The sequence below is a fragment of the Triturus cristatus genome, chromosome 7 (genome assembly GCF_964204655.1).
Source record: "Triturus cristatus chromosome 7, aTriCri1.1, whole genome shotgun sequence".
NCBI lineage: Eukaryota > Metazoa > Chordata > Amphibia > Caudata > Salamandridae > Triturus > Triturus cristatus.
The window spans coordinates 330,016,551-330,041,437 of NC_140590.1; the positions used below are offsets into that span (position 1 = coordinate 330,016,551).

General features: G+C 43.9%; 1 protein-coding gene across 2 annotated transcripts in view; it reads right to left on the minus strand.

Moving 5' to 3' along the window:
• The window catches only part of LOC146809599 (uncharacterized), a 253,425-nt gene that overhangs the window by 93,141 nt on the left and 135,397 nt on the right, over window positions 1–24,887 (minus strand). For both annotated transcript variants that reach the window (XM_085616439.1, XM_085616438.1), the window contains exons 3-5: window positions 18,707–18,811; window positions 5,155–5,227; window positions 2,914–3,014 (exon numbers count right to left, since the gene is read on the minus strand). In XM_085616439.1, the coding sequence (XP_085472565.1) occupies window positions 2,914–3,014; window positions 5,155–5,227; window positions 18,707–18,811 (279 nt within the window). The remainder of the gene's footprint in view (window positions 1–2,913; window positions 3,015–5,154; window positions 5,228–18,706; window positions 18,812–24,887) is intronic.

Here is a 24,887-nt window from a genome sequence, read left to right on the forward strand (position 1 = left end):
GAAAGCAAATGGCCAGTTGCAACATTTTTAACTGTCCCACACTGTGACAATGACTCTATCCCAGACCCCCAACCTTTCAGAGAGATTGACCTGTTGAGGAATATCCCAGCTTCTTCAAAAATACATGGAGAAGAAGACATTCCCTGGTAGAATATTAGCTTAGAGGACCACAGGACAAAAACCTAAGATGAATGTTTGGCACCAAGTGGTCTGAATAGGAAGGAGGGCACCCTTTGCAAGAAAGAGGAGTGTGGCATGCAACCAAGCGGCACCCATAGCAGTAGCTACTATCAAAAGCCGCCTGCCACCACAGAACTCCTCTTGGTAGCCAGGCAAAAGCTGATAACCTGGGCAAGGAACAAGGCTGAAAGGTGATCACTGCTTACTGCAGCCCACAGTGACGGGGGAACAGCTATTACAACACAGCTGCTACAACGCATGCACTGTTACCACACATAGCCTTCACCATGCATTATTTACAATGTATATGTATACGTTGTACTGGTGGTAAGGGCATATGCTGATGACAGTGATAAAGGTACCTGCATGCTCAAGGCGATTGGTATAGTTAGAGGTGCGAAGAGATCCTTCCGCCTCCTCTTGATTTACTGTGCCACGCCTCACAAGAGTTTCCTCGCCGTCGTCCTGTTAAGGTAAGAGGGATTGGGCCTGGGGCGGGTGGGTGTGGATTCTGGGCTTTAGACTGGGGGTGTTTTCTTTTTTAAGGAACTGGGGGCCAGGGGAAGGTCGTGCCGGGGTATGGATTTAGGGTTCAGGGCAGAGACCGGGTATTTATTTTTAAAGGCTGGGGCCAAAAGGGGGTCGCGCTGAAGTCTAGTTTTATGGCTTAGGGCAGTGGTCAGGTATTTTAAAAAAGGGCGGGGGGCATTGAGGGTCGGACTTGGGTCTATTTTTAGGGACTAGGGCAGGGTATTTTCAATAAGGGTAGGAGTGGAGGAGTAGGGGGGTGCCAGAGACGGGCTTGAGGACTAAGGACAGGGGTAAGGTAAATTGTGTTTCACATACATGCTTTACAACAAAATTCCTTGTAAAAGCATGTGTGGTAAAGGCTATGCATGGTAAAGCCATTCGCGTTGTAACACATGCGTGGTAAAGGAACGCATTACAACGGAATGCAGTGTTCCGCCATGTAACCACTGTGACCTAACCAATTCAGTAGGCCTAAGGGGAGTTTGCAGAGTCTAACTCCAAGGAACTCCACGAAGTGCTGGAAAAACTCTACTGCACTCCACCGAGTGCCGCCAGCAGTGGAGTCTAAGTTGCGCTGCACTAAATAATTTTAAGTGCCGGGAGTGTGTCCGGCACTGTAAAATCAGCGCAAGGAGCACTATGCGTTACGCCGGAGTGCACAGCTGCTTCTGCTGCTCGAGTAGATATTTTACTTGAGAGGCAGCTTCATCAATGCGAGTGGCAGATTTCTCAATAGAAGCGGTCACGACCTGCTGCAAATACCCGCATTGAGAGATCTCACTGGGAGGAGGAGTCTCACAAGTGCTCGTCAACTTAACGTTGGCGAGCAGATCGAGAGAAAAAAACTTTGCTTTGTACTTTATAAGTTAAAATCCTAATATAACTATTAACTGTCATCAGACAGATGCAACCATGGAGTTACGTTTTAAATCCTGAGTTTATGCTTCTCCAGACCAAGCACTCTTAAACTCTCCTGCCTACCAGTATGGATGACATGTGACTCCTACACCTTGTAGTCCTCTGTCTTATGTAACATTTCCAATCGACGTACAAATCATTGTCTCTGTACAATGTGTGTTAGATGTAAAGTGCTATGACACACTAAAATGGCATGAGTGGTGCTATAAAACAAAAGCAATGCATGTGAGAGAGAGTGGTCATGGACATTTAAGGGGCAGTGTTAGAGTGGTGATGAGGGAATCCATGGAGAAGGAGGCCATTGGGGGGCACCAACAAACATTGTTGAACAGGACGCCACCAGCGCTAACGTCGGCCCTGGCAATTCAGCCTCTCAAGCAGTTTGATACATTCACTTGTCTGCCCTCAGCTGAAGAGAAAATTTGAAGTGTATAGGGGTAAAAGTATAGGACTCCTCATTCTAGTACAGAGGCATCAGGGATAGGAGAGCAATACCTCCACAGGGTACTGCAATGGTTGGCCCTAGTGATTGTCTGGCCAATCATGGCCTTGACTGTGACCATCAAAGACTTTGCCCTAGATTGCCTACTCACTGCTCAGGTAAGGCACCCGTATTTTTGTCCAGTGGACCTTGGCCTTAGGCAAGGGCTGATGTTTACATTTGGAATGTGTATAGGTACCTAGAGGGCTCAGTGTACAAAATGAAGTCCTTTTCACTCCAGGACTCCTGGGACAACAGCACATGATCGGTTTACAGCGCTCAGGCCAACTAAAGGGTTGATATGACTATTATATGAGAGTCTAGATTTCCATAACAGAAGAATTCTAAACACTTGACTGCAAGTCATGCCAAAGTAAATACATAAAGCACCTAAAGTGACACATAGATGACTGCTGCTTTAGATTGTGTGGCCATGTTGTTTCTTCTAGGTAGCCTCTTTCTTCAGGTAGTATGCAGTAAATATGATGGTGGCTGGCACCTCTGTATCTAATAACAACGCTTCTTCAAATAATACAGATACATCAACTTGTAAAAAATGACCAATATACGGCTACACCAACACGTAAAAACAATAAATTCAGAGGCAACCATACAGAGGCAGAATGTGGTCAATAAGACAGACAAAGGACAAAGAGAAAGGTGCCAGGGGGGATGAAGTAACAGAGATGAAAGTCATTCAGACCATGAAGGGAGGACCACAGGCCTGGCACATTAATCATGCACCCATTTATCCATCATCCCAACAGGCCAAGATGAAATATGTTTGGGCACTGTAGGCCTACCTTGAAGGTGAATTTACGATTTTTGGCCTCTCTGGGACCCGCTGGTAAGATCTCATAGCTGGGTAACAGGATGCTGCCAAGGACCGTCTCCTCCCGGCTGTCTGCAGAGGAAAAAGGAGGAAAAGGGACAGTGCATGCTTGTCATTTGGTGCAATTAGTGAAGCTGGTGATTGGTAGAAATAAGATGGCCAGTGATATTGGATGGGATGTGGCTGGAAATTAATAGACTCCTCCCATACACAAATCTCATCTGATACACGCCTGTTACTGGCAAGTTAGGTTGGCATGTGGTGGTGGCACACCCCACCAGCCAATTCAGGAAGAGTAAACAAGTGTCAATGATTTACACTAGAGTTACACATGTGAAACGTTGTCTGCAGAAATGAGGGACACTGTGGGTCTAAATGAATAACAGTCAACACTCATTAGTGACACAGAGGGTATAAATGAGAGATACTGGGTACAAATGGCTGTCACACTTTTGTGCACGTGCATGGCATGGTAGATACAACTAGATGACCAGGATGGTACAAACGAGTGAAGCTCTGGCTACAAATTATTAAGAGCAGAAATAAGGGGAATTGTAGATACAGGTAGCATCCTTGGCACAAATAAGGGAAAATGGGAATACAAACAAGGAAGACTGTGGGCACAAACAGGTGATTTTGCAGGTAAAATGGGTGACCAGGTAAAAGCAAATGAGTGAAAAGATAAAATACAAACAGTTGCAATAGCTGAACAGACTCAAAAGACTCAATACAAATGAGCAATAACAGCAGTAGAAATGAATGATGGAGTTTGTACACATGAGTGATCACGGCGGAACAAATGTGGGACACTATCCGGCTTGCCCCACATATATGCGACTCTAGGCAGTTGTGGGTAAATGTGCCCCTCTTCCCATATGCAGGGAGATATAACCTGAGCCGTGTTCTAAGTATCTCACCCCTTTTAACACACACATCTGTGTTGTTAAGAGTCACATATGCCTTCATCGAGAGAAACTCAACAAGTAGCACTCCCAATTTACATAAGGGTACTGCACAGGAGATAAACCACACTTCCCACTTGCTTCTATTCAGGGGAGGAAATCTTTGTCCCCAAACAAAAGGTCAGTTTCTCTGTGTATTAATTCTTGCCAGTTTGAACAGTGTACCGAGAGATGGGTATCCAGCCTTCACTTCTATAATGTCACCATTCCTAGAAGTGGGGGAGCAGGTTGCACAGCCTCTCTGCTATTTTATAGTATGGGTTTATATTTTTACATGAAGTAGACATTATATATATGAAAGTAGAAAAGGGAATTTCAATAAAACTCATTTAGCCAGATACAGCACTTCATTCCTTCTAAAAAATGAAACGCAGCAGGAAATTGGTCGTTTAGGCTTTGTCATGAGTAAGAACAATTACTAAAATGTAAATAACGTTTCCTTCTGCGCCATTCATTAAATCTTTTTCGATATTAATTAACAAAATATTAGACAAAAAATTAATCTCTCAACTGCAAAGCCAGTTCAACCAAGAGAAATGGGAGCAAATGGTGAGAATTCAGGCAATCAGAAAGGTTGCAGAGGGTGGACAGGCTCACAAAAGTGTCTGTTTTTAAATTGGTGTCAATCCAGTAATGCTTTGTGAAAGTTTGGTCTGATCAGTAAATGACCGCTGTGCACATTTCAGTGATTGGAACATCACTCACGAGGGCAGAAGTAGAAATTTTACATCTGGCAAATTAAGCTTTGGGCATAATCAACATCTAATAACAGCTTGACGTTGACAGCAAAGTGTGATTTTACTATGAGGATCTTGGTGGCAAAGTCCAAATCCTTTGTGAAACCCAAGCTGGCTGTGATGCCCTCAATGTCAATGTCAAAGGGGACCTCATGGCCAAATGACTGAGGTGGGTTTTTCAGTCAAATGTGTTCTACGGCGTTTCATTTTATATTCTTGTTGCCTATTTTAAACAAGATAAAATGTTTCCTTATTAAAGGCTATTTTAAAAAATGAATTTGCTTCAATGTTCATGGATTACAGCCATCTCATGAGTACTGACCAACTACTAACCTAGAGTCTTAAGAAATCCAAAGCTCATCTCCTACATCTGCGCTTCTAAACTCTGACTTCATGGCTACCCACCTACCTAGGTACATACATTGGTCTGATGGTGGAAGCAGTATGCTACGCCAAGCATAAAACTCATGCCCTCCAAAGGGAGCACTTGAGGTGTGCGGAGAGATAACTTACCCCGATAATAGAACAGGCAGAAATCTGACAGCACAAACCATCTCCTCTTCCAAAGACGCAGGCCAGCGCTATCCTAAAATAAAATTAAGAAACATGTTCAAGAATGATATAGGGAAGCTTGAATCCATCTTTGTTTTGTACGTTCAAGGGATTTGTCATTAGAGCACTATGATATTGTACACACTTACTCTTGGGAATAAAGGAATAAATACAAGTAAGGAGCACCTTCTCTCATTCTGTCGCTCTCCTTCCTCGATACTAGTGTTGTGGTGTTCTCGAAGTCGATGGTTGCAAAAAAAAAAGGCTCTTTTCAATAGTTTTTTCTTAATTTACCACAAGGAAAATGCATGTGGAATTGTTGGTTAATAGACCATGGGTTCTACCTGTTGCCTAATGCCCATTCCGTTGCTTGAAACAATAGGCTGGCGAGCAAACTAAAGGAAGTTTCATTCCAAATATGTAAACTACAATCCAGTATGACACACAGATATGATAGTGGCATTCTGTGCATGTAATGCAAGTCAAACTTAGAGCAAGACTTCATCTTCCTGAAATTACTGAAGTTTCGAAAACTTTACAACCTAAACCTCCTGGGTGCCATAACAGGAGTAGGAGAAATGTCAAGCCATTGCGTATTCTTTGTGAGCAGGTCATCTGGGTGTGTTGTCCCTGTATTCTGACATCTGTACTCCTTGTGTCTAATTTGTAAGCGAGATGACACGTATCAGAGCAGAAATGAAAAAACGCATGATTAGATGGGATGCTCTAACTCGACCTGGGCAGTGTGACATGTCGGAAGTGATAACCTAAAAAGACAAGTTCAAGGGCAGGAACTCAATGGCATGCTCAAATGTATGCCAAAGCAGTAGGCACCATGCATGATTTGGAGACGCAGGGATAGCTAAAGCAACAAACGATGGTTTTTGTTTGGAAACTTTCGGTCGTCACTCTAGATGGGTGAACTTGCCTCCTTGAATAGTTACCATTTCGAATTTAGCATTGTTGGTCCTCAATAAATAAAATAAAAAAACATGCATACATCAGGCAGCTTTCTGAAAAAATCCACTTATCATTTTATATATTTTCGAACCTGGCATAATACCTATTTGCTATTGAAACTTAACACATAAGGCTCTTTCAGTGGAAAGTTTACAAACATGTCAGAGAAATATTCTTGTTTCAAAGTAATGCAAATATTTTCAAAGTCGGAGTAGACAGCCAAGGATCGGTCACAACCCTTCATACACATAACCCCAACTATCTAGATACTAAATTTTTTAAGTAGGAAGAGCCAGGACGCTGAGAAGCTCCAACTCACTTCTTCTTAGATCCCCCAAAATGAAAAAGAAATCTTCCCCAGACACGCTCTTTCTCTGGAAATGCACCTCGGATCTGGAATTCACTCCCTAGCGATCTCCACTGCAACCTCTCCTTTTCGTGCTTCAAACGGGACCTTAACTACATACTGCTCATAAAATAGTTCAACTTGCACACAAACTGAGCACTGTTCCCGGAACTCACACCCAAACCGATTAAACCCGTTGCGGTGGTCGATTGATTGTTTCAGACGTCTACTCTACTATTGTCATTTATTCCATTTACTTATGCTGTTCTGATGTCCGCATATTGTAACTACCCTGACTGTCTAACGATTTTCTTTGTGTGTATATATGTATGTACTTCAATCAAACAATCTTGCATTATATGTAAAGCACTCTGATACCTTAGGTCTAGCTAGTGCTATATAAAACCTATAAATACATAAATGCACAACTTCAGGCAGTCCTGATTGATACACCTAGTTTTCCCAACCAGCCAGGGAAGAGAAGAACATGCTCAAAATGTACAATTCTGAGTTCATCAAAGATCCTGCACTGAACAAAGATATGGTCTAAACTCTGTTGGAACAGAGCGCCCATTCCATATTTAACTACAAACACATGTTCCTGCAGAGACATACAGGAATGTCTTGTTTGACTAAACTCCAAGGGGCCAACTCTCCACATATGGCTGGCTTCCTAGGACGGATGACTAAGCATTATGGGCATTAACGAGGCAGGTAATCTGCATAACCAAAAATTCCCAAAATGCCCTTAAAAAAACTTGAATGGATTGAGACTAGAGATTGACCGTCCAGTCTGCCTAGCTATTTTTTCATACCTCCTAACAACATTCTTTTCAGTCCTCGTTTCAGCAAAACCTGCCTTTTGTAACTCCACCTGTTCTCCTTGCCAATTTTCTTATGTTGAGAAGCATTCATTAACATTAAATCCTATAACAGAATATCATTTTTACAATGCTCTTAAAATTTAGTACAGCATCTGCTGGCAAAGATTCGCTGAGGATTTGTAAATCACTCTCCAGAACAAAGCTGCATATGTTTCCAAACTCTCTTTCGTGCTTTCTTGGATTTCATGCTTCGATGCATATTTTTTCGGACCAAATGTTTTTTTCCTGAATCCCTGCACTTATTTTTCAGACCCAACAATTAAAAACAGGTCTCGTAGTTTAAGACTTTTCTTGAGGTTTGTATGATTCAGGCACAACTTTCTTTTTAATATTCACATCGCTGCATTATTCTTTCTACACCCTACTCAAAATCGGAAGTATGAAGAATTGAGTATTTAAGAAGAACTCAAACTGAAACCCAAATCGCTAATTAAATGCAGAGACAAAAGGTTTTTGCAATAATATACCGGTGAGCCACATTGTTTTTGAAAAACATTTTGACACCATCCTTCGCAGTCAGCGTAGGAAAGTATCTTACCTTACCTGATTAGATTTTGATCTGTGCGTGTCCATTTCCTTTTTATTAATGATACATTACAACATAATAGCTTCATGCACTATATGCATTGATTATTTTCTTGGCTATTTTTTAGGATATTTTATTTTTTCCATTAAACATACTTCTTGGGCACCTTGGACCCAGATGCAGAGGGCTGACGTACCTATGCTAAGCACAAAGTACGCACCAAAGATGTGTAGCCAATCCAGCCAGTCCTTTGCTTACACATGCGGCTTGTGTTATGGGGCGACCTGGAGGACATTTATGGACTAGTTGGTCTGCCTTTTTCTGCACATGCAGGTATCTAGCACACGTCCAAAACCTGAAACTTAATTGGCTTCATGGACCCATAGGATTGTAAGTAGGGTAGTGACGTCAATAGGATCCACATCTTCCGCCAGCATTAAAGGATACATTAAAGCTTGCTAAATAGGAAAAAAGGAAGCCAGAAAGGGGTCAGAACTGACCACACTAATTTGCATCTTCTCCGGACCAGCTGAAGAGAGACCCAAAATGTGGGCAAACAGGAGTTCCTCTCTCTCAAAATAAGGAATGTGTGCCATGTGGGGCGTATGTGTGTCTAGAGCTGCCCCTGACTGTGCAAAGTTGCATGCTCTGCACCAAAAGTGCCCAGCAGTGCATACATGCGCACTAACTGCAAGACGTGGGAGGTTAGGAACTCGTTCCCTTAGGGACAGGGATTGTGGCACTCTGCACGATATCCCTACCCTCAGACAACCACTATTCGTGCAAAGTGGCATGCTATGCACAGAAGGTGCCCGGGAATGTGTATTGTTGGACATGCAAGCCGTGCATAAACGTCTGTTCATCCTTTTGAGATGTAATCTGTAAACTAGCAGGGATGCCCAGATCCACACTAATGACTCAGCACCTAGCATAGGCTACAGATAGGCACATGTCCCCCAAGATATGGCTAAGCAAAAGCTCTTTCCTTGGAGAGTAAGGGATGTGTGACTGTAGGGAATAGCTATTTCCCCCAACGTTTCCTGTAAACTCGAAGACGCATTCTCGGCACAAAAGGTGCACTAGAAGGTGGGCACACACAAATGTCTGTGTGAGCATGTCAGTGTGCCTTTTATCTTACTTATGCATGTAACTGTCCATGTAAGTTGGAAAATTATGTACAAAAAACAAAATCCCATTTGTTATCAGAAATACAATTCACACTTTACACAGCAAATCTCTGGATCAACACAAACTTCTTGTGATGTTCTCAATGGGTATGGTTGCAGCACAGATAGCTGTGTGCCCTTTGTCGCAATCCGTTCCCAGAAGAGACACCACAGCCACACAGAGAGGCACAACCGTGGCATTGTACAGCAGACTGTTCAAGTGGCACAGGCAGACGCAAGTGTTTATGACTTACAACACCCTTAACAAGGCAGGCAACAATAGCTCTTGATATTATTAGCCGCAACCTCGTGTTCTGAGAGCGGAAATCTCCTCCTGAGCCCACAATGGAAAGCCGGAGAGGAGTGAGCGCTGAGGGCCCTTGTGATATCTCCCGCTTCTCATTCTAAAGTGACGCACACAAAGAGATTGACACGGAGCAGAACTGTAATCGTGATCACACTATCAAACACTCTGCAGCCATGAAAGCACTTATCAGTCCTCTCAGGCCCTGGACTTACACACACATTCCTGCGTCTGCACTCCCTACTACAGCCCCCTTACTTAACATGCAAACTATGTTTAGTCATTCACATAAACAGATATACACATGCTTGGGAATCGTGTCGGCAGCCTCAGGGGGAGCAGGCAGTGGTCTTGGGAAACTATGCCCGTTTCCCCTGATGTTTTCCCCAAACGGAAAACGTATGTTTTTTAATGCAGCACTGGTTCCTTTAAGGAATGTGGGCTTCTTAAAACAAAAACAAACAAGCATTGACATAGCCAATAGGTCTCGCCTTTGGGGCCTTATAAGTGTTTAGCCAGAGCTATTGACTTTGCCAATGTCTTCAAGCTGTGCTGTAGAGAGGTGTGGCTGCTGTGCAGCATGCTGAAAAGTTATTTTAAAAAAGTGTCAGGAGCATTTTTGTTACCTTATATATGACCAAGAAGGCATTATGTACAACCGAACGACCATATTAAAAAAAGTATTTACAATAAAAAATGTCCTCAGTTTTCTTTGTTCTTGCAATGCTGGCAACTTGTTTCTGCCTATTCCAATGGTTGTTTGTTAAAGCTTTTTTTGAGGGGGCATAAACAATCGGAGGGTGAAGGTTGGGAACTAGTCCCTGTATTATAACACTAGCAGCGGCCAGACGCTAGGGGAGAATCAACAGATGCCAGATTCCGATAGCAGGCTGAGGTGGTGCTGAAGTGGTAGTGGTGGTGGTGACTGGTGCGGAGACGATGCTGAATGATACTCAGGTCTTGCTGAGTGATGATGATGTGGTGGTGTACTAGGGCAAAGGCGATGCTGAGTGATACTGATGTGGTGCTGAGTGATGCTGTGGTGGTGCTGACTGATATTTTTGTGGCACTGAGTGATGCTGTGGTGGTGCTGAGTGATGCTGTGGGGGCGCTGAGTGATGCTGTGGTGGCTCACAGGTATTGTGGATCAGAGGCATCTGGACTCACAGGTACAAAGGACCAGAGGCATACTGTACGCACAGGTACTGAGGACCAGAGGCATATTGTACGCACAGGTACTGAGGACCAGAGGCATACTGTACTCACACCTGTACTGTGCACCACAGGGATACTGTGATCACCGGCACGGAGACTTAGTGTACTTAAGTCTGCACTGAGCATTAGAGATGTACTTTACACACCCTCTGCTGAGCAGCAGAGACACACTGTACTAGCAGCTGTAGTGAACACCGGAGAAATATGGTACTCACGTGTATGAGCAAGAGAAACTTACTTTACGCACACCTGTAGTAAGCATCAGGGTCGTGCAGTGCTCAAACCTGCACTGAACATCACAGATGTACTGTGTGCTCACAACTGTTCTGTGCACCAGACACACTGTAGTGGGAGCTGTAACCTCCATTTCATGATGGCGACCTGAGTAACCTCCCCTGACGTCATGCATCCCGGGAGAACACGCGGCCTTTCTTCCCTTTTGAGTAAGAGACCCTGCTTCACGCCCTCAGAATAGCACAGGACACGCGTCGGAAGTAAATTGCTCTTACTGTGAGAAACCAGAATGATCCATAAACGGTTTAAGGCGGAGGTGGGAAGGGAGTCTTGCAGAGGGCGGCGGACATGAAGGGTGACAGGTCGCCAAAGTGCCTAAGGCGACGGTCATGTGTCACAGAAGCCAGGGTGTACTGGCTCGTCCCAAGAATCATCCAGATGAGCAGTGATACGCAGCACACACACCTATTCTGCACAGCTATGCGCGGCCATTGCTGAACACCAGAAAAACAGGAAGTGCTAAGAGCACAGGTCTGTGCAGACACCAGTGCTAGCTAGGCAAGACCTGGCTGCAACATCCTTCCCACCCCAGGCCAGGAAACCAGGGCCACGTGATCAGGAGAAGCAGGGGGAATGGGTAAAGGCAAGGCACCCGAGAGCTAGCCAGGAAGTGTGGCATAGGCACGGAGTCACAAAATAATAAATAAATAAATGTATTCTCTCTCTCTCTCTCTCTCTCTCTCTCTCTCTCTCTCTCTCTCTCACACACACACACACAAACACACACACACACAAGTTTGGAACCTCACATTTCCAAGTATTTGCAATTCACAATGATTTGCCACAGCAGTTTTTCAGACATACTTCAGGGCAACATTTGTGATTGGTGTACAATTGGGTGTATATACATATATAACTTAATTTTATTTTTATTTATTTTTTTAATTAAAGGGAAAATATTTTGCCCTGTGGATGAACTATTTTTTTTTAACCTCTCCAATTTTTGGGGTGCTCCATTCTCACCCTGGAAAGAGACTTTCTCCTTCCCTCAACAGTGGTAAATCTCTTTTCCCAGGAGAGGAATGGATCAGGAAAAAAAACGATTGTAAATCCCTATAAATAAGCAGCATTTGTGAGAGTCCAGGAACTGTGAAAGCATTCCCACCCTGTAACGCCTACGGCTTTTGACTTAATCACACGAAAATGTTCCTGTCGAGTAATCCTTTTACAAGTGTAAAACCCGCCTTTGAGAGTTGCTTAAGTTCGTTCACGCTTGCAAAAATGGCTCTTTGTGGGTGTAAAACAAACCGAAATGCGAATCGGGCCCAGCAGGGAATGTTCATGGTGAGCAAAGGTAAGGACTGAGGGAGGAGTGAGTGTGGCACAAGGGGTGCAGCAGGGAATGATCATGGTGAGCAAAGGTAAGAAATGAGGGAGCAGTGAGTGCGGCACGAGGGGGGTAGCTGGGAATGTTCATGGTGAGCTAAGGTAAGAAACAAGGGAGGAATGGTGGACATCGACTAGATTGAGTCTGTGAAAAGAAGGTGAGGCATGAGTGGAGGGAAGGCAAAAGGGAAACCAAGGTGGCGAAAGGGTTGAGGAGTGGGTTTGGGAGGAGAGGAGTAACCAGAATAGTAGGAAAATCGAGGTGGAATGCAGTAGAAGAATGGACGCAAAAATAAAAATGGGGATGAAGGAGAGGTAAGGAAAGCGAAAGGAAAAGAGAGAAGGTGCTGGCATTAGGTGGGGGCTACACAAACAATAATAAACAGTGAAGGAAAAGCAAGATGTGAGATACGCAGGGACAAAGGAAAGGTTAACAAGACGCAAAGTAAAACAAGACGCACGGCCGCGAGACGCGCTCTGTGGTGGGGAGGGGCGGAGCGAGGCGCTTGGGAGAGCAAGCAAGAGGAAAGTCAGATGGCGCCTGATCGCGCGCTGTAAGGGTGCCCGCAAGCGATGCGAGGAAAGTCAGATGGCGCGCGCGTAACCGCACTCTCTAGGCCACACAAAAAGCTGTGGTCGGCTTTTTGGAGCCCACTAACTAAAAGTCTCGCCAGAGCAGCGCATGCGCTGGCTCAGGCGAGACCTAAAGAAAGTTTTCCTTTTAGGAATGAAAATACAGGGATAGTGGTCTGATGTCCCTTATAGACAACCATCACTGTGCTTGTAGCCAATCACAGAGGTTCACAAATTGCGACCTACCTCATTACTATTCATTAGGTAGGCCATTCTGCGAGCCCATGTGACTGGTGATTTTGCAAACCGACCTTATAGAACATTGGTTGCTTTGGTAAATTAAATACTGGTCTTAAAATGTCAGTGCACAATTTCCGACTACTTTCTTTTTGTGACCAGCATGATTGTGCATCCGGCCCTTTATGTGTTCCCTGGCTATCTTAGTCTTGTTAAACGGCTCTTTAAAAGCAAGCTGTTATGCTGAGCTTTTCCAGGCACCATTGGTACACTTAAGTGGCATAAGAGATTCATATTGAGATAGTCTTCATTGCATCTGGTCATTCTCGACATGTCGTTTCTCACAGGCCATAACTCAAAGCACTTCCACTTATTATCTGGTGGTTGCCATTCTGGCCTCTCTCAGCCCCTCCGTGCATTTGTCAAATTGGTATGGTTCCGAATTCTATGACCACAGGAGCCAAGACAATAGTGAACCCGTAATTACATCTGTAATTGTTCTTTACTTCAAACTAAGTAGTTTGTCACTTATTTGTAACTTCCTATGTTGGTCAATAAACTGTACACTATATATGACAACCATGACAGATCTGCCCATGTTGCTGGAATTTTTGTCAACTTGAATAACTGAATTTGCACAAATGTCTGCTCACTATATGTCATGGTGTCTTTTGGATCTGAAGTATGATCTTCTCAAAAGGAGGACATTCCTTCCCGAGTCAGAAATGCTGCTGCTTTCTGACTGTCCACAACCGCTCCCAGAAGTATGTTACTTGTTATTGTCAGCTGAGATCTCTTGAGGTTTGCTCTGCTACCAAGAAAATGCAATAACTACATTGGTTGTTCAGCACAGCACAGGCATTTATTAAAAACATGTATTCTTGCCACATAATCATGTAAGATCGGATAAACATATGTGCTGCAAAAATAGTCGAACTTTAGGGGAATACCCTGGGGTGGATTATGTCAGAGGGGAGGAGAATAGATAAGGCTTCTGGCTCACAGATTGGACAGTGAATGTATGAGTCCTGCAGATCAATTGTTGTCATGAAGTTGCATCACATCATCAGAGGTAGGACGTCCAGTAAGGCAGTCGTCTGAAACATGTGGGCTCCAACTACTCTGCTTGATTGCCTATGAGCAACAAGTACGGCCAAAGCCAATAGGTTTTACCTTAGCTGGCCTTTTGACTTTGCCAATACTGGTTGTTGACACTGAACAGCATTGGCAAAAGAAAATAATTATTGTTGCTGAAGCTGGCTGAACAGCATCAGAAAATATCAAACACAAAAGGGCCAAATTACCACCCACATACATGTGCATGCATTCTTTTTTAGGTCTCACATACTAGACATGTGCTGTCTTTTGTGAGACATACTGTGGGCTTACCAGTTACATACAGGGACTTGAAGCTCACCCATTCATTATCATTCATTATCATTGGTTGGCTTTCCTGTCACTCATTTACTGCTTCTTATTCGTGTCCCAGCTTATCAAGCTTGTTTGTGTCCCTCTCACCTCTTTACCATCACTTTTGATTGGTGGACTTCTCTGCTTCCACTGCTTGCTTTTTAAGACCTACTTTTTTCTTTTCAGTTAAGCACCTGATGAAAGGGCATATTTTATGCACCTTTCTCACCCTTAACGTTGCGTTCACCCTCATGTTTTCCCCCATTGCATTCTCACCCATGTGCTTCTCCCTGCCCGCTCCACATTGCTCTCTTGCCCGTTGCTTCTCATCCCCTCTCTGTGTTGCTTCATCCACCCATGCTCTCCTCTCTTGCAAGTTGCTTCTTCTTCCCATGCCCGTACTCTCCTGTTGCTTGCTCACTCACCTTCTTCTCACACACCCACTCCATGCTGCTCTCTTGCCAGTTGCTTCTCCTCCCCCACCTTTGCCCTTTATGCTGCTTCTGCCTCGCCCAGCTCCCAGTGTTGTTTCCACCCCTTGTGTTCCTTGCACCCCTTCGTGTTGTTTTACCTCCACCACCATTTAGAAAAAATGTTTTGCTATTTTTTTCTTTTTAGTTACCAATCCGGCTCGGATTGGTAACTAAACAGAAAAAAGCACCCTTGTAATTTTGTAGGCATGCATGATGCCTGTGCTTACAAAATGACATGAGCGGCCCCATCAAAGGAATTTTTTATTATTATTTAGCTGTGCTGTGCAGCATGGTTAAAAACTATTGGCAAAGTCAAAAGTTCGATGAGACCTACTAGCTTTGCCAGTGCTTGTTTATTTTTAGTTTACTGTCCCAAGTTGGCAGACATCCATCATGGAGCAGTAAATGAAAAAATATACAAAGTGTGCAAAAGTGCATTAAATAAAACAGAGTGGCTGGGCAATAAATTGCAGCTGCTGGGACCTCCAAAAAAGAAAATAATAATAATAGTAATAAATAAATGGGGAGGGTTGGGAAGGCAACAGAGGAGCGTGGTGGGATTCTACACCGTGTAGCAGAGAGTATCAGTGAGCGGGGAGGGGTGAGGAAGCAACTGAGGTGCTGGGAGGTAGAAATAGGAGGCTAGGAGTGGGAAAGCCGTGGACGAGCTTGGTGGAATAACACCGAGAGCAGGAGTGGCAGGGATAGCAGGGGAAGCAGCATGCAGGAAAACAGCAAAAAAGCATATGCAATCCCATGGAGTACTGGAAAAAAAGAAAAAATTAGTTCCCTAATGTGAGCTGTGGAAGGATAGAAGTCATCCTATCAAATGGATGGAAAAAAGGATATGCTCCAGCAGGGGGACAAACACAAGAGGAAGAAAAGCCATTAACCAATAAGCAATCAAATGAGACTGACAGAAAAGCCAACTAGTAACAAGCACTGGGTTTAGCAAAAGCCCATTCTACGTGTTTTTATTGCACACAATATATCCTTCAAAAACAGACATCCAAAGCTGTCTGAAAGTGAGAACTAAAAATTAGACCTAGACTTTCACTATTTTTGGATAGAAGAATGCAAACAAAGAATACCTCTCCTCTGGTTAACTGTAGTGGTGATTCTTCCATGCCCCATTTTATTAGCAATACCGTCACTTCTTCCATCAGTTGCAGTAAGTGGTTGATTTTGCGGTTGCCTATATCTAAGTGGTATATTTCCTAAAGTTTTGTCAAACTGAATTCAGTACCCAAGACTGAGTTTATTTGTTGTCTGCCTGTGTGGAAAGTACCCAAGTCTCCCCCGAATGGGGTAATGTGTTCGTGGCGTTGGGGGATGGAGGGGTGGTGGTAAAGTAGTTATTGTTTCCTGGAGATTAGTACCATTTCTGGTGCATCTGTACCGCTTCGACATATATTGTACATTCTCTCCTATAGTATGTGTGGGGTGTGTTTGCCATCGAGGCATAATCTTTGGTTGGTAGCTTTGACCATGACCATAGAAAGCCTATTTGTGTTCATTAGACAGAGCAGTGGAATGGTTTCCCTTCTAATTGGATTTCTCATAGGCAACATACCCCTGCACTGTGTACTGCTTAACTTATGTTTTTCAAGAGCGTTGTCAAATCGTTTCCCAGGTAGGGGGTGATCCAGCAAGGTTCATATTTAGACCTGTAGTTGTATCACATGTCTAAATATTCTTGGGCAACGCTGGTGTCCAAGTACCAACCATACTGAAACTACTCTAACTAGGTCCCTCCCTGGTCTAGTGAAATATTGATGGTATCCTGTTTTCTCCTCCAACAATATCCTCTGCCATCCTGAAGCGTTCTTGAGGCAGGTACTTGAAGGGCATCCACTGTGCTCTGAAGTATCTTGTCAGCACAAACCCTACTGTAACCACTAATCTCATGTTATAGAATGAGGTCGCAGTCACCTTCATCCATACAGGAAGGGTCTGCCACTCTCAAGGGTTAAAGGATTTGCATGGAGTTGTGCTGACAACATCTGAGCCTGACTTGGCTTCTCTTACCATAAGGTCCTGAGCTGCAGGTGTGTGTGTCTGTGCAATGAGAAACGGGATAAAGAGAAGGTTGGGGTCTGGAAATGGCAAGGTTTTGCAGACATGTCGTCGAAACCTGGTCTTTCCTATTGATCCATTCCACACTCACTATTCCGTGTACTCGCCACGTGCGTCTGACCCGATGGAGACAAACATTGTGGTGGTAGGTGTGGCCTTGTGAAGAACCGGTTGCTCAAAGGCGGTCTTATGGTCGGACAAGCATTTAATGTGGGTGAGCAGTGGTACGCGAACTGAAATAACTTTCAATGAAAAGCATTTTATCAACTAGCCACTGGGTGGCAGACGTGCGCAAAGCACGTAAAACTGTCGCTATAAAATGTAACAAGCAACAACCAGTCCTTTATTTAGGCGGTTCAAAATTGAATTACATAGAAGAATGATATTCCCGTATGAATATGCCGTGTAGATTACGTGTATCTTTAACGCCCCTCTCTTTACGTAACCAGAGGACACGTAGCAGAGTACCACAAGCCTCCACACGCGTACATTTTTAGGATCCATTTTTTTGTAAACACTCGAACTTCTTGAGTTTGGAATCCTTAAAATGAAGGTGGAGATGAGCTGTACGGTGGGGACTTGAGAGAAGAGCTCTCTCAAATTGTGTCAACTGCATCCCATGGACCAGCTCCAAAGAGGACAAACATTGTCTGTGGTTGCTGTTCATTTTGTAAAGCTCACATAAATATGATTAAAACACTACTACTATTAGATCATGACCGTATTCTGAGAGTTTACATGGAATAACATTTTTAAAAATGGAAACACCTCATTGAAGAATTGCACATGCTTGTTTCCCTTATTTCTGGTGTGAAATATTTTGCCAACCGAAGAGAGGTGAGCAGTATACGTAGCCAACGAAAGGGAACCGCTCAGTTAAGCTAATAACCACCAGGTGGCGCACTGGGCCCACGAGTGGAAAGGGTGAATGTTTACCGATCGGAGCCACTATTCTCGGCTAGGGCCTGTTAGTAGGAAAAACAGTACTATTGTTCGCACACAGCATGGGGGAGAGCCGACCGGCCCCCAGAACCTTGGGTTGTGGATGCTTTGAGGAGCGTCCTTGTCAACAGCTCGTCTAAACCAAAACAATTCAACATCACCCTCGACAGATGAGGGTGTGACGCAGGCTCCTGAAGTCTATTTACAATTCGGGCTCCCGGTTTTGTGGTATATATTTTTTTTTTTAACATTTACGTCTGTGTTTATCCATATTTATTTTTTGGTCATCTTATTTTTATTTATCCATATTTATTTTGTGGTTTGAGTATAAACAGAGTTGTAAGATGGTGTATTTACTCCTTTATTTAATGGAAAAGCATGCACTCATACTTAGAAGCAGTGGCAGCTCGCCGAGAGGGAGGGGGGGGAGGGGCAGGGTGAGGGGGGGTAGGAGAGTCCGACATGCGACGGACCAGAGTAATGTAAGTAAGTAAATAAATAAAACAAGTTACCTTGCGTGCGCTGCGTCGCCGAGTTGGCGATGCAGCGCGCCAAAGGTACATTGTTTTATTTATTTATCCATAAAAATCTGTAAAAACGGAATCCTGGGAGCCTTATTTATAATGCTACGTCCTTTGACATTCAGTCTACTAAGGAGTAAACCTGTGTTCGTCATCTAACTCCACACCTAGCCAGGTGACAGCAATCATCCCTACAGCCAAGTGATTTATACATTTATAAGCAATAAATACATAAACACGTGTTTCAGAACACCTCTTACCTGCTTGTAAAGCCAGCCTCGGATCACGACCACAGAATTGGGGTCCCGTTTGATGGCGTACTCCCTCTTACCGAACGTGTGCACTCTCTTCACCGACCTGGTATGCTGCAGGGTCAGAATGCAGATGTTAAACAGACATTGCATGCTGCAGCGACACTTGGAAGTCACTTGATACAGGTACACAACACACATACTGCCGTGCACAAGCAATGACCAGCAGTGGCGGCTGCTATCTAAAGAAAGTGGTGCGGCAGTGCGGGGGAGAATTAGAAGAAAAAAAGGTATTTACCCACCAGCCGCCGCCTTGCCTCGGTGCTCTGCTCCAGTCCTGTCCTGGCAGCCCATGGGCTGGTGCACAGGCTACCAGACCCGCGTGAGCTCCCCTACACCAATTCAGGTGCGGTTCTCATGCTGGTAATACTATTAACCAGCGACAGAGAAGCACCGGGATTAGTCCGAGTGGGTTGCTTTGGCGCCCAGTCAGGTCCTGGGAGCCTGAGCCTGTTCTCCACCCAGCTGTGCAACACAGCTCAGGTTGGAGAGATCTAAGTGTGCATGTCGGGCTGGCCGTCATAAGGCAGCTGCCCAAACTGACAAGCGCACTTAAAGGGCTCACCATGCTTCCTCCCTGCTGAAGCTGCCGTCAAGGAAGTCCTCCTCCCTCCGACAGCTCCTGTCAAGGAAACCCCACCCTGCTAAAACTCGGTTTGGCTGGCACCCTGCAGGACGGAAAATAAAAGGATAATAAAATTGTTTTATTACCATTTTAATTTTCATGATTGACTTTACTTTTGCTGGGCTCGCAGCAGTGGGGGAGCCGCCACTGATGACCAGAGGGACTTTGTATGATCACGCAGAAAAGTCAAAAATAGTTTGTAGGAGACCTCAAATAGATCATTCTTGATGTACAGAAGGGCATTTCTATTGTAATTGCATTTATATAGCGCTTATTACCCCTGACGAAGCGTTGAAGTGTTTTACGGCGAGTTGCACACTACTCCGGAACCCAGGATTAATGGATAATCGAGTGGTTAAATCTTGGTTATTTGCTTCTCAAGAAAAAACTTTGCATGCATTTACTCTAGTCACTGTGTAATAGATTATATTTATTCAAGTTAGGTGTGGTTATTAATGGTGGCTATGTGGTTTCAGGTGAATTGCTGGTGAGATAAATAGGCTGGCGAAGATAAGGTAATGTTAGGTTGCAGGGACAGGGTTTTAAAGCAGGAGAGGTTGTGATCTATGAAATGGGGCATAGCACTAACGTAGCTTCAAAACACGAAGCACTCTATTAAAGGGTTAGCAGGAGAGTTGTACTTCCTTTCCCGGTTTCCTTCTCCAACATTTCGGTGGTTAAAGACAGTTAGTTCAATAAGTATAATACAATATAAATCAAATGATTTCAAAAGAATGGCTGAGAAAGCTATTACAGCACCTATCACTTATTAGTATGGAAATATACAAGGAAGAAGGGTGCACGAGGATGTGGGATCAGCCGACGATAACCCCCTTAAAGGACAAATGACCTCATCGGTATAAAGTATATTAACTCTGCACTCCAAACAAAAGGTATTTTGAAATAGTATAACTTATATCATGAGTATAGATCAGACAAGCATGCTTCCTTGTAATACGAGCCAGTCACATTAATGTTCACTCCTTTATTGACGATCATCTTTTAAAAGCCTTTTTGACTGCAGTCATAGTCAACGCATTTCGTCTCTCTTGGGACTTCTTCAGGGCTACAAAACTATATATAATATTCACAACTTATACATATACAATTAAAACCATCATATATGCAAAAAACTATCTTAAAAAAACAAACCATGCAGATCTTCTTTCATAAGGTCCAACAGTTATTCATGTGCATGACACTGGTTATTATAAAGAAGTTTGGATTAACAATAAAAAAGGGTCACTGAAATAAAAGCAGTACCTAGCACTTTGATCTAGAAAAAAGGGTGGAGGGGTGAGCTTTGAATGGGACCAAATTTGATTTAAAAAGATTTTTTATGGAAAATGACGTTAATTAAATGCTACATTCTTGACATGACATTAGAAACCTTACTGGACAATGGGGTGGTAGTAGGTGTAAACAACTTCATTCTGAACACCAGATGAGTCCTACCATATTAATGGTATTATGAAGCTGTTGGTAATACTGTGTTTTGTGTACCCATGGGGGAAGTATAAACTTAAAATACTGTTCTTTTTTTTTGATGTTTTGAATGCAGTGTCATGTAAAGGACTAATGCAGTGTCATGCAAATGACTAACTGTTGGACCTCATTAAAAAAGATATGTATAGTTCCTTTTTTTAATATTGTTTTTGTATGTATGATGGTTTTAATTGTATCTGTATAAGGTGTAAATATTATAATTATTTTTGTAGCCCTGAAGAAGTCCAAGAGGGATGAAACGTGTTGGATATAGCTACAATCAAAAATGCTTTTAAAAGAAGATCATCAATAAAGAAGTGAACAATAATGTGACTGACTCATTGTATTACTTGAAAGCATACATGTCTGATATATACTCAAGATATTAGTTATGCTATTTCACAATACCTTTTGTTGGGAGTGCGGAGTTACTATTCTTTATACTATATAAATCCACCTTGTAGATGACTTACTCACGCGCCAGTTAAGCAACATTGTGATGCGCCGCACCCTATGACTAAAAGTTCACAGAGCAAAGCAGAGTTGTGCCCTGCGGCATATTTTGGTTTTCCGGCCTGTTATGTGACTTTTTCCATAAGCCAAACCAAAATCTTCTAGGCCACTTACAGGAGTCCAATATTTTTGTTATGCTCCATGTGCACTGCAGAAGCCCTACTGGAACAGGAATCCCAGATAAAAGCATGCACTGTTGGGGGAGGGGGGAGTGCTGTTCTCTCACTAGGCTATGTAGTGGCTCAAAGGTGAGGGATGCTAATGCTGAATTTGAGTTTCAGGGGCTCGTGTATCCTTAGGAAAGGGGCTATCAGTTGAGTTGCCCATATTTTCAATATGTGTGGGTGATATCATGTAAAAGCTGTCTTGTATCCTTTGGTGTCCATATTCTGTGCTAGTGGGGAAAGGACACAGGGATTGCAGCACAAGAATGTAGGAGCTCTTTCCTGGAGTTCTCATGCACCTGAAAAACGACATGTAGCTTCCACACTGTGAGTTGGGAGGGAGGCCGGAACTCACATTTGCATTCAAGGCCTTAGCTCTAACTGGGCAGAAAGTCTATCCGAGCTACTCTGCCATCTGAACAGTCCATAAAAGACTCCCCCCTGCATGGGATGCTTTACTCTCTAGTACCCATCCTCTGGTCAGCTGTGGCCTCCTCGTTTGTCCTATGTCCGGAGTAAAGTAAACTACATAGAAGCTCAGAAGCTGGGCTTCTACCAAGAAGATGAGGCGATGGACTGCCTGAGGCGCAAAGGAGGTGACCATGATGATGGAAACAAGGTCCAGCTAGCTGAATCTATATAGAGAGGATTCGAAGAGCTATATGGAAGAGAACTCAAAAAGCTATACAGAAGAAGAATCGAAGATCTATATGGAAGAGGACTCAAAGATCTTTACAGAAGAGGACTCAAAGATCTATATGGAAAAGGACTCAAAGATCTATATGGAAAAGGACTCAAAGATCTATATGGTAGTGGACTCAAAGATCTATATGGTAGAGGACTCAAAGATCTATATGGTAGAGGACTTAAAGATCTATATGGTAGAAGACTCAAGGATTTATGCGAAAGAGGACTCAAAGATCTATCTGGAAGAGAACTCAAGGACCTATATGGAAGAGGACAGAAAGCTCTATATGGACAATGACTCAAGGATCTATACGGAAGAGGACAGAAAGCTCTATATGGAAGATGACTCAAGGATCTATACGGAAGAGGACTGTAAGCTCTATATGGAAGATGACTCAAGGATCTATACAGGAGAGGAATCAAGGTTCTATATGGAAGAGGATGCAAAGATCTATATGGAAGGGGACTCGAAAAGCTGAGCATTCCCTGGGCCATGAGAGCCCACAGCCAGAGAGATTAGGTCATGATTTGAATCTTCATTAGGATTTTATAATTAGGCGGAAGCCAGTATGTCCAGTCATTGCTCATGATTTTGTGGGAACCTGTGCCCTTGATTTTTTTCTATAGTGCTATTTCAGTTGCCTACGGATCCTATTTTGGATTCCTGACCCTTTCTCAGCACCAGCAGTTTCCCAACTGGTACTTTGACCTTTGAGCCCAGTTTAAGTTGTATCGTGTTTCCCTGAACTGTGTCTGCTGCCCCCGTTACTGACCTGGGGATCCTCAGTGACCTCATTTAGTGCATAAACACACTTTGGAAGTAGTTCAGTTTTCCATTGCAAAACAGAAATCTTCCTATTCTGGAGTTTAGGTCCCACTTTTGGGAAGTAGGTTTTTTGGGGCTTTGAGGATACTCTCAGCGGCCTGAGCACTAACAATGTGTGCTGCTCCCTCTTGAACCCAGATCCTTGAGAACTTGCGGCACAGAGTAGACTAGTAGAGCATATGATATCCTATGCATTTCTGACCAACACCTACAGCAGTTAAAGAAGCATTGGTAGACTTATGAACCCGAACCCAAAGATTTCTGATTCATGGTTTTCGTCAGATAGAATGACCCTTCCAATGGGCTCCAAACTTATTTGATCATTACAGTATAAAAGTGTTTAGGATCATGCCTGGGCCACAAAAGTTATTTTATATTGTATCTATTATTAAACTCCCATACTTTACCGGTCTGTAAATAAAGAAATAGTCTTAATAAAGGTAATTACTCTCGCGGGACAGCGATTGTAGTGAAGGTGATTTAAAACCAGGCTGGGCTTTTATTGGGTGGTTTGTGACTGCATTTCCATTCTCCCAGCCCCACAAAGCTCCCACGGTAGCACACACAGGAAATGATTCAAGGCAGCCCGAGAACTCCAGTCCAATGCAGTGGCATGAACAAACAAGCATTGGCAACGCCAAACAGATCTTGCCTATGACACCAGGGAGCAGTCATATTGGTTTTCAAAATGTTTTTTCCCTCAGATTGCCCCTGTACATCTGGAATGCTTATTGCTAAAGGAAAAGGAAAAGCACTGCAAAAAGAGAAGGGGTGGGAAGTGACAGAGAGGAAGAGAAAATAGTCCACCATGTACTGCAATGCCACGCGCTGATGCAAGAAGTACGAGGATACAACCCGTGCATTCACAAGCTCGGTGAGGCCGAAACCCACCTGGAGTGGCACAAACACAAGAATAGGGAGAACACCCACCAGACCACGAGCAGGAAACGGAGACAGACACTTGGGACATGAGAAAGGGTCAGGCCACAAAGCCCCCCATAAGTTTACAATTGATACATTAGGTCTTGCCAATGGTTTAGGTGAAACCTAAAAATGATTCACACTGGAGCCCTATTCCAGTATGAATACAAGAATGTTTGCAGGGAGGCACAGGGGAGGAGAGTTGAAGTTTGCAGCTTTTGCATGAACGCTGGTAAGTCACTTCACTGGTGTACCTTGAGCCACAGGGATCTGTGTCTCACCTGCAGGCCACCTTTGTGGGTCCCAGGAAGGAGGAGTTAGCCTGTCAAGCTTCATAACATAACATCAAGTTCAATATCACCAGTTATGAAGGCGCCTAGAGACAATTCTCATTGCGATGAGCGCTATGTAAATGTTAAATACTGTACTTATAATGCAAAGAAACATACCGAGAGGGACTACAGCGCGCCATCACCAGCGGCCATTGCGGATGTATCACCGACAGGTGCCTCAGCGGGACTCTCGCGGTGCTGCTGTCAGCAGGGGCAAAACTGGCATGGTGAGGGGTCGCGACCCCAGTGAACTCTCTGCGGCACCTGGCCTCTCTGCTGTAAATGCTATTTCAAGAGGGTGACGCCGGCGAGTGCCTTCTGTTGACTGTTTTCGCAGGGCAGGCGGGCGGCATGCCCACAAACGCCCACACAGACCTCAAGTAGTAGCGGACCAGGTGTGAGTGGTTCACCCGGGCCGGATTTCTTGTTGCATTATGGCAATTTTTGTTTTGCCTTCCATTCCCCCTTTTATACACGCAGAACTACAACTACCATTATGCAAGCTGAAAAGCGGAATGTGTGAACTGCTCGTTGTTGACATGGGACAGTGAGAGATGTGCCTGCTCACACATGAAAA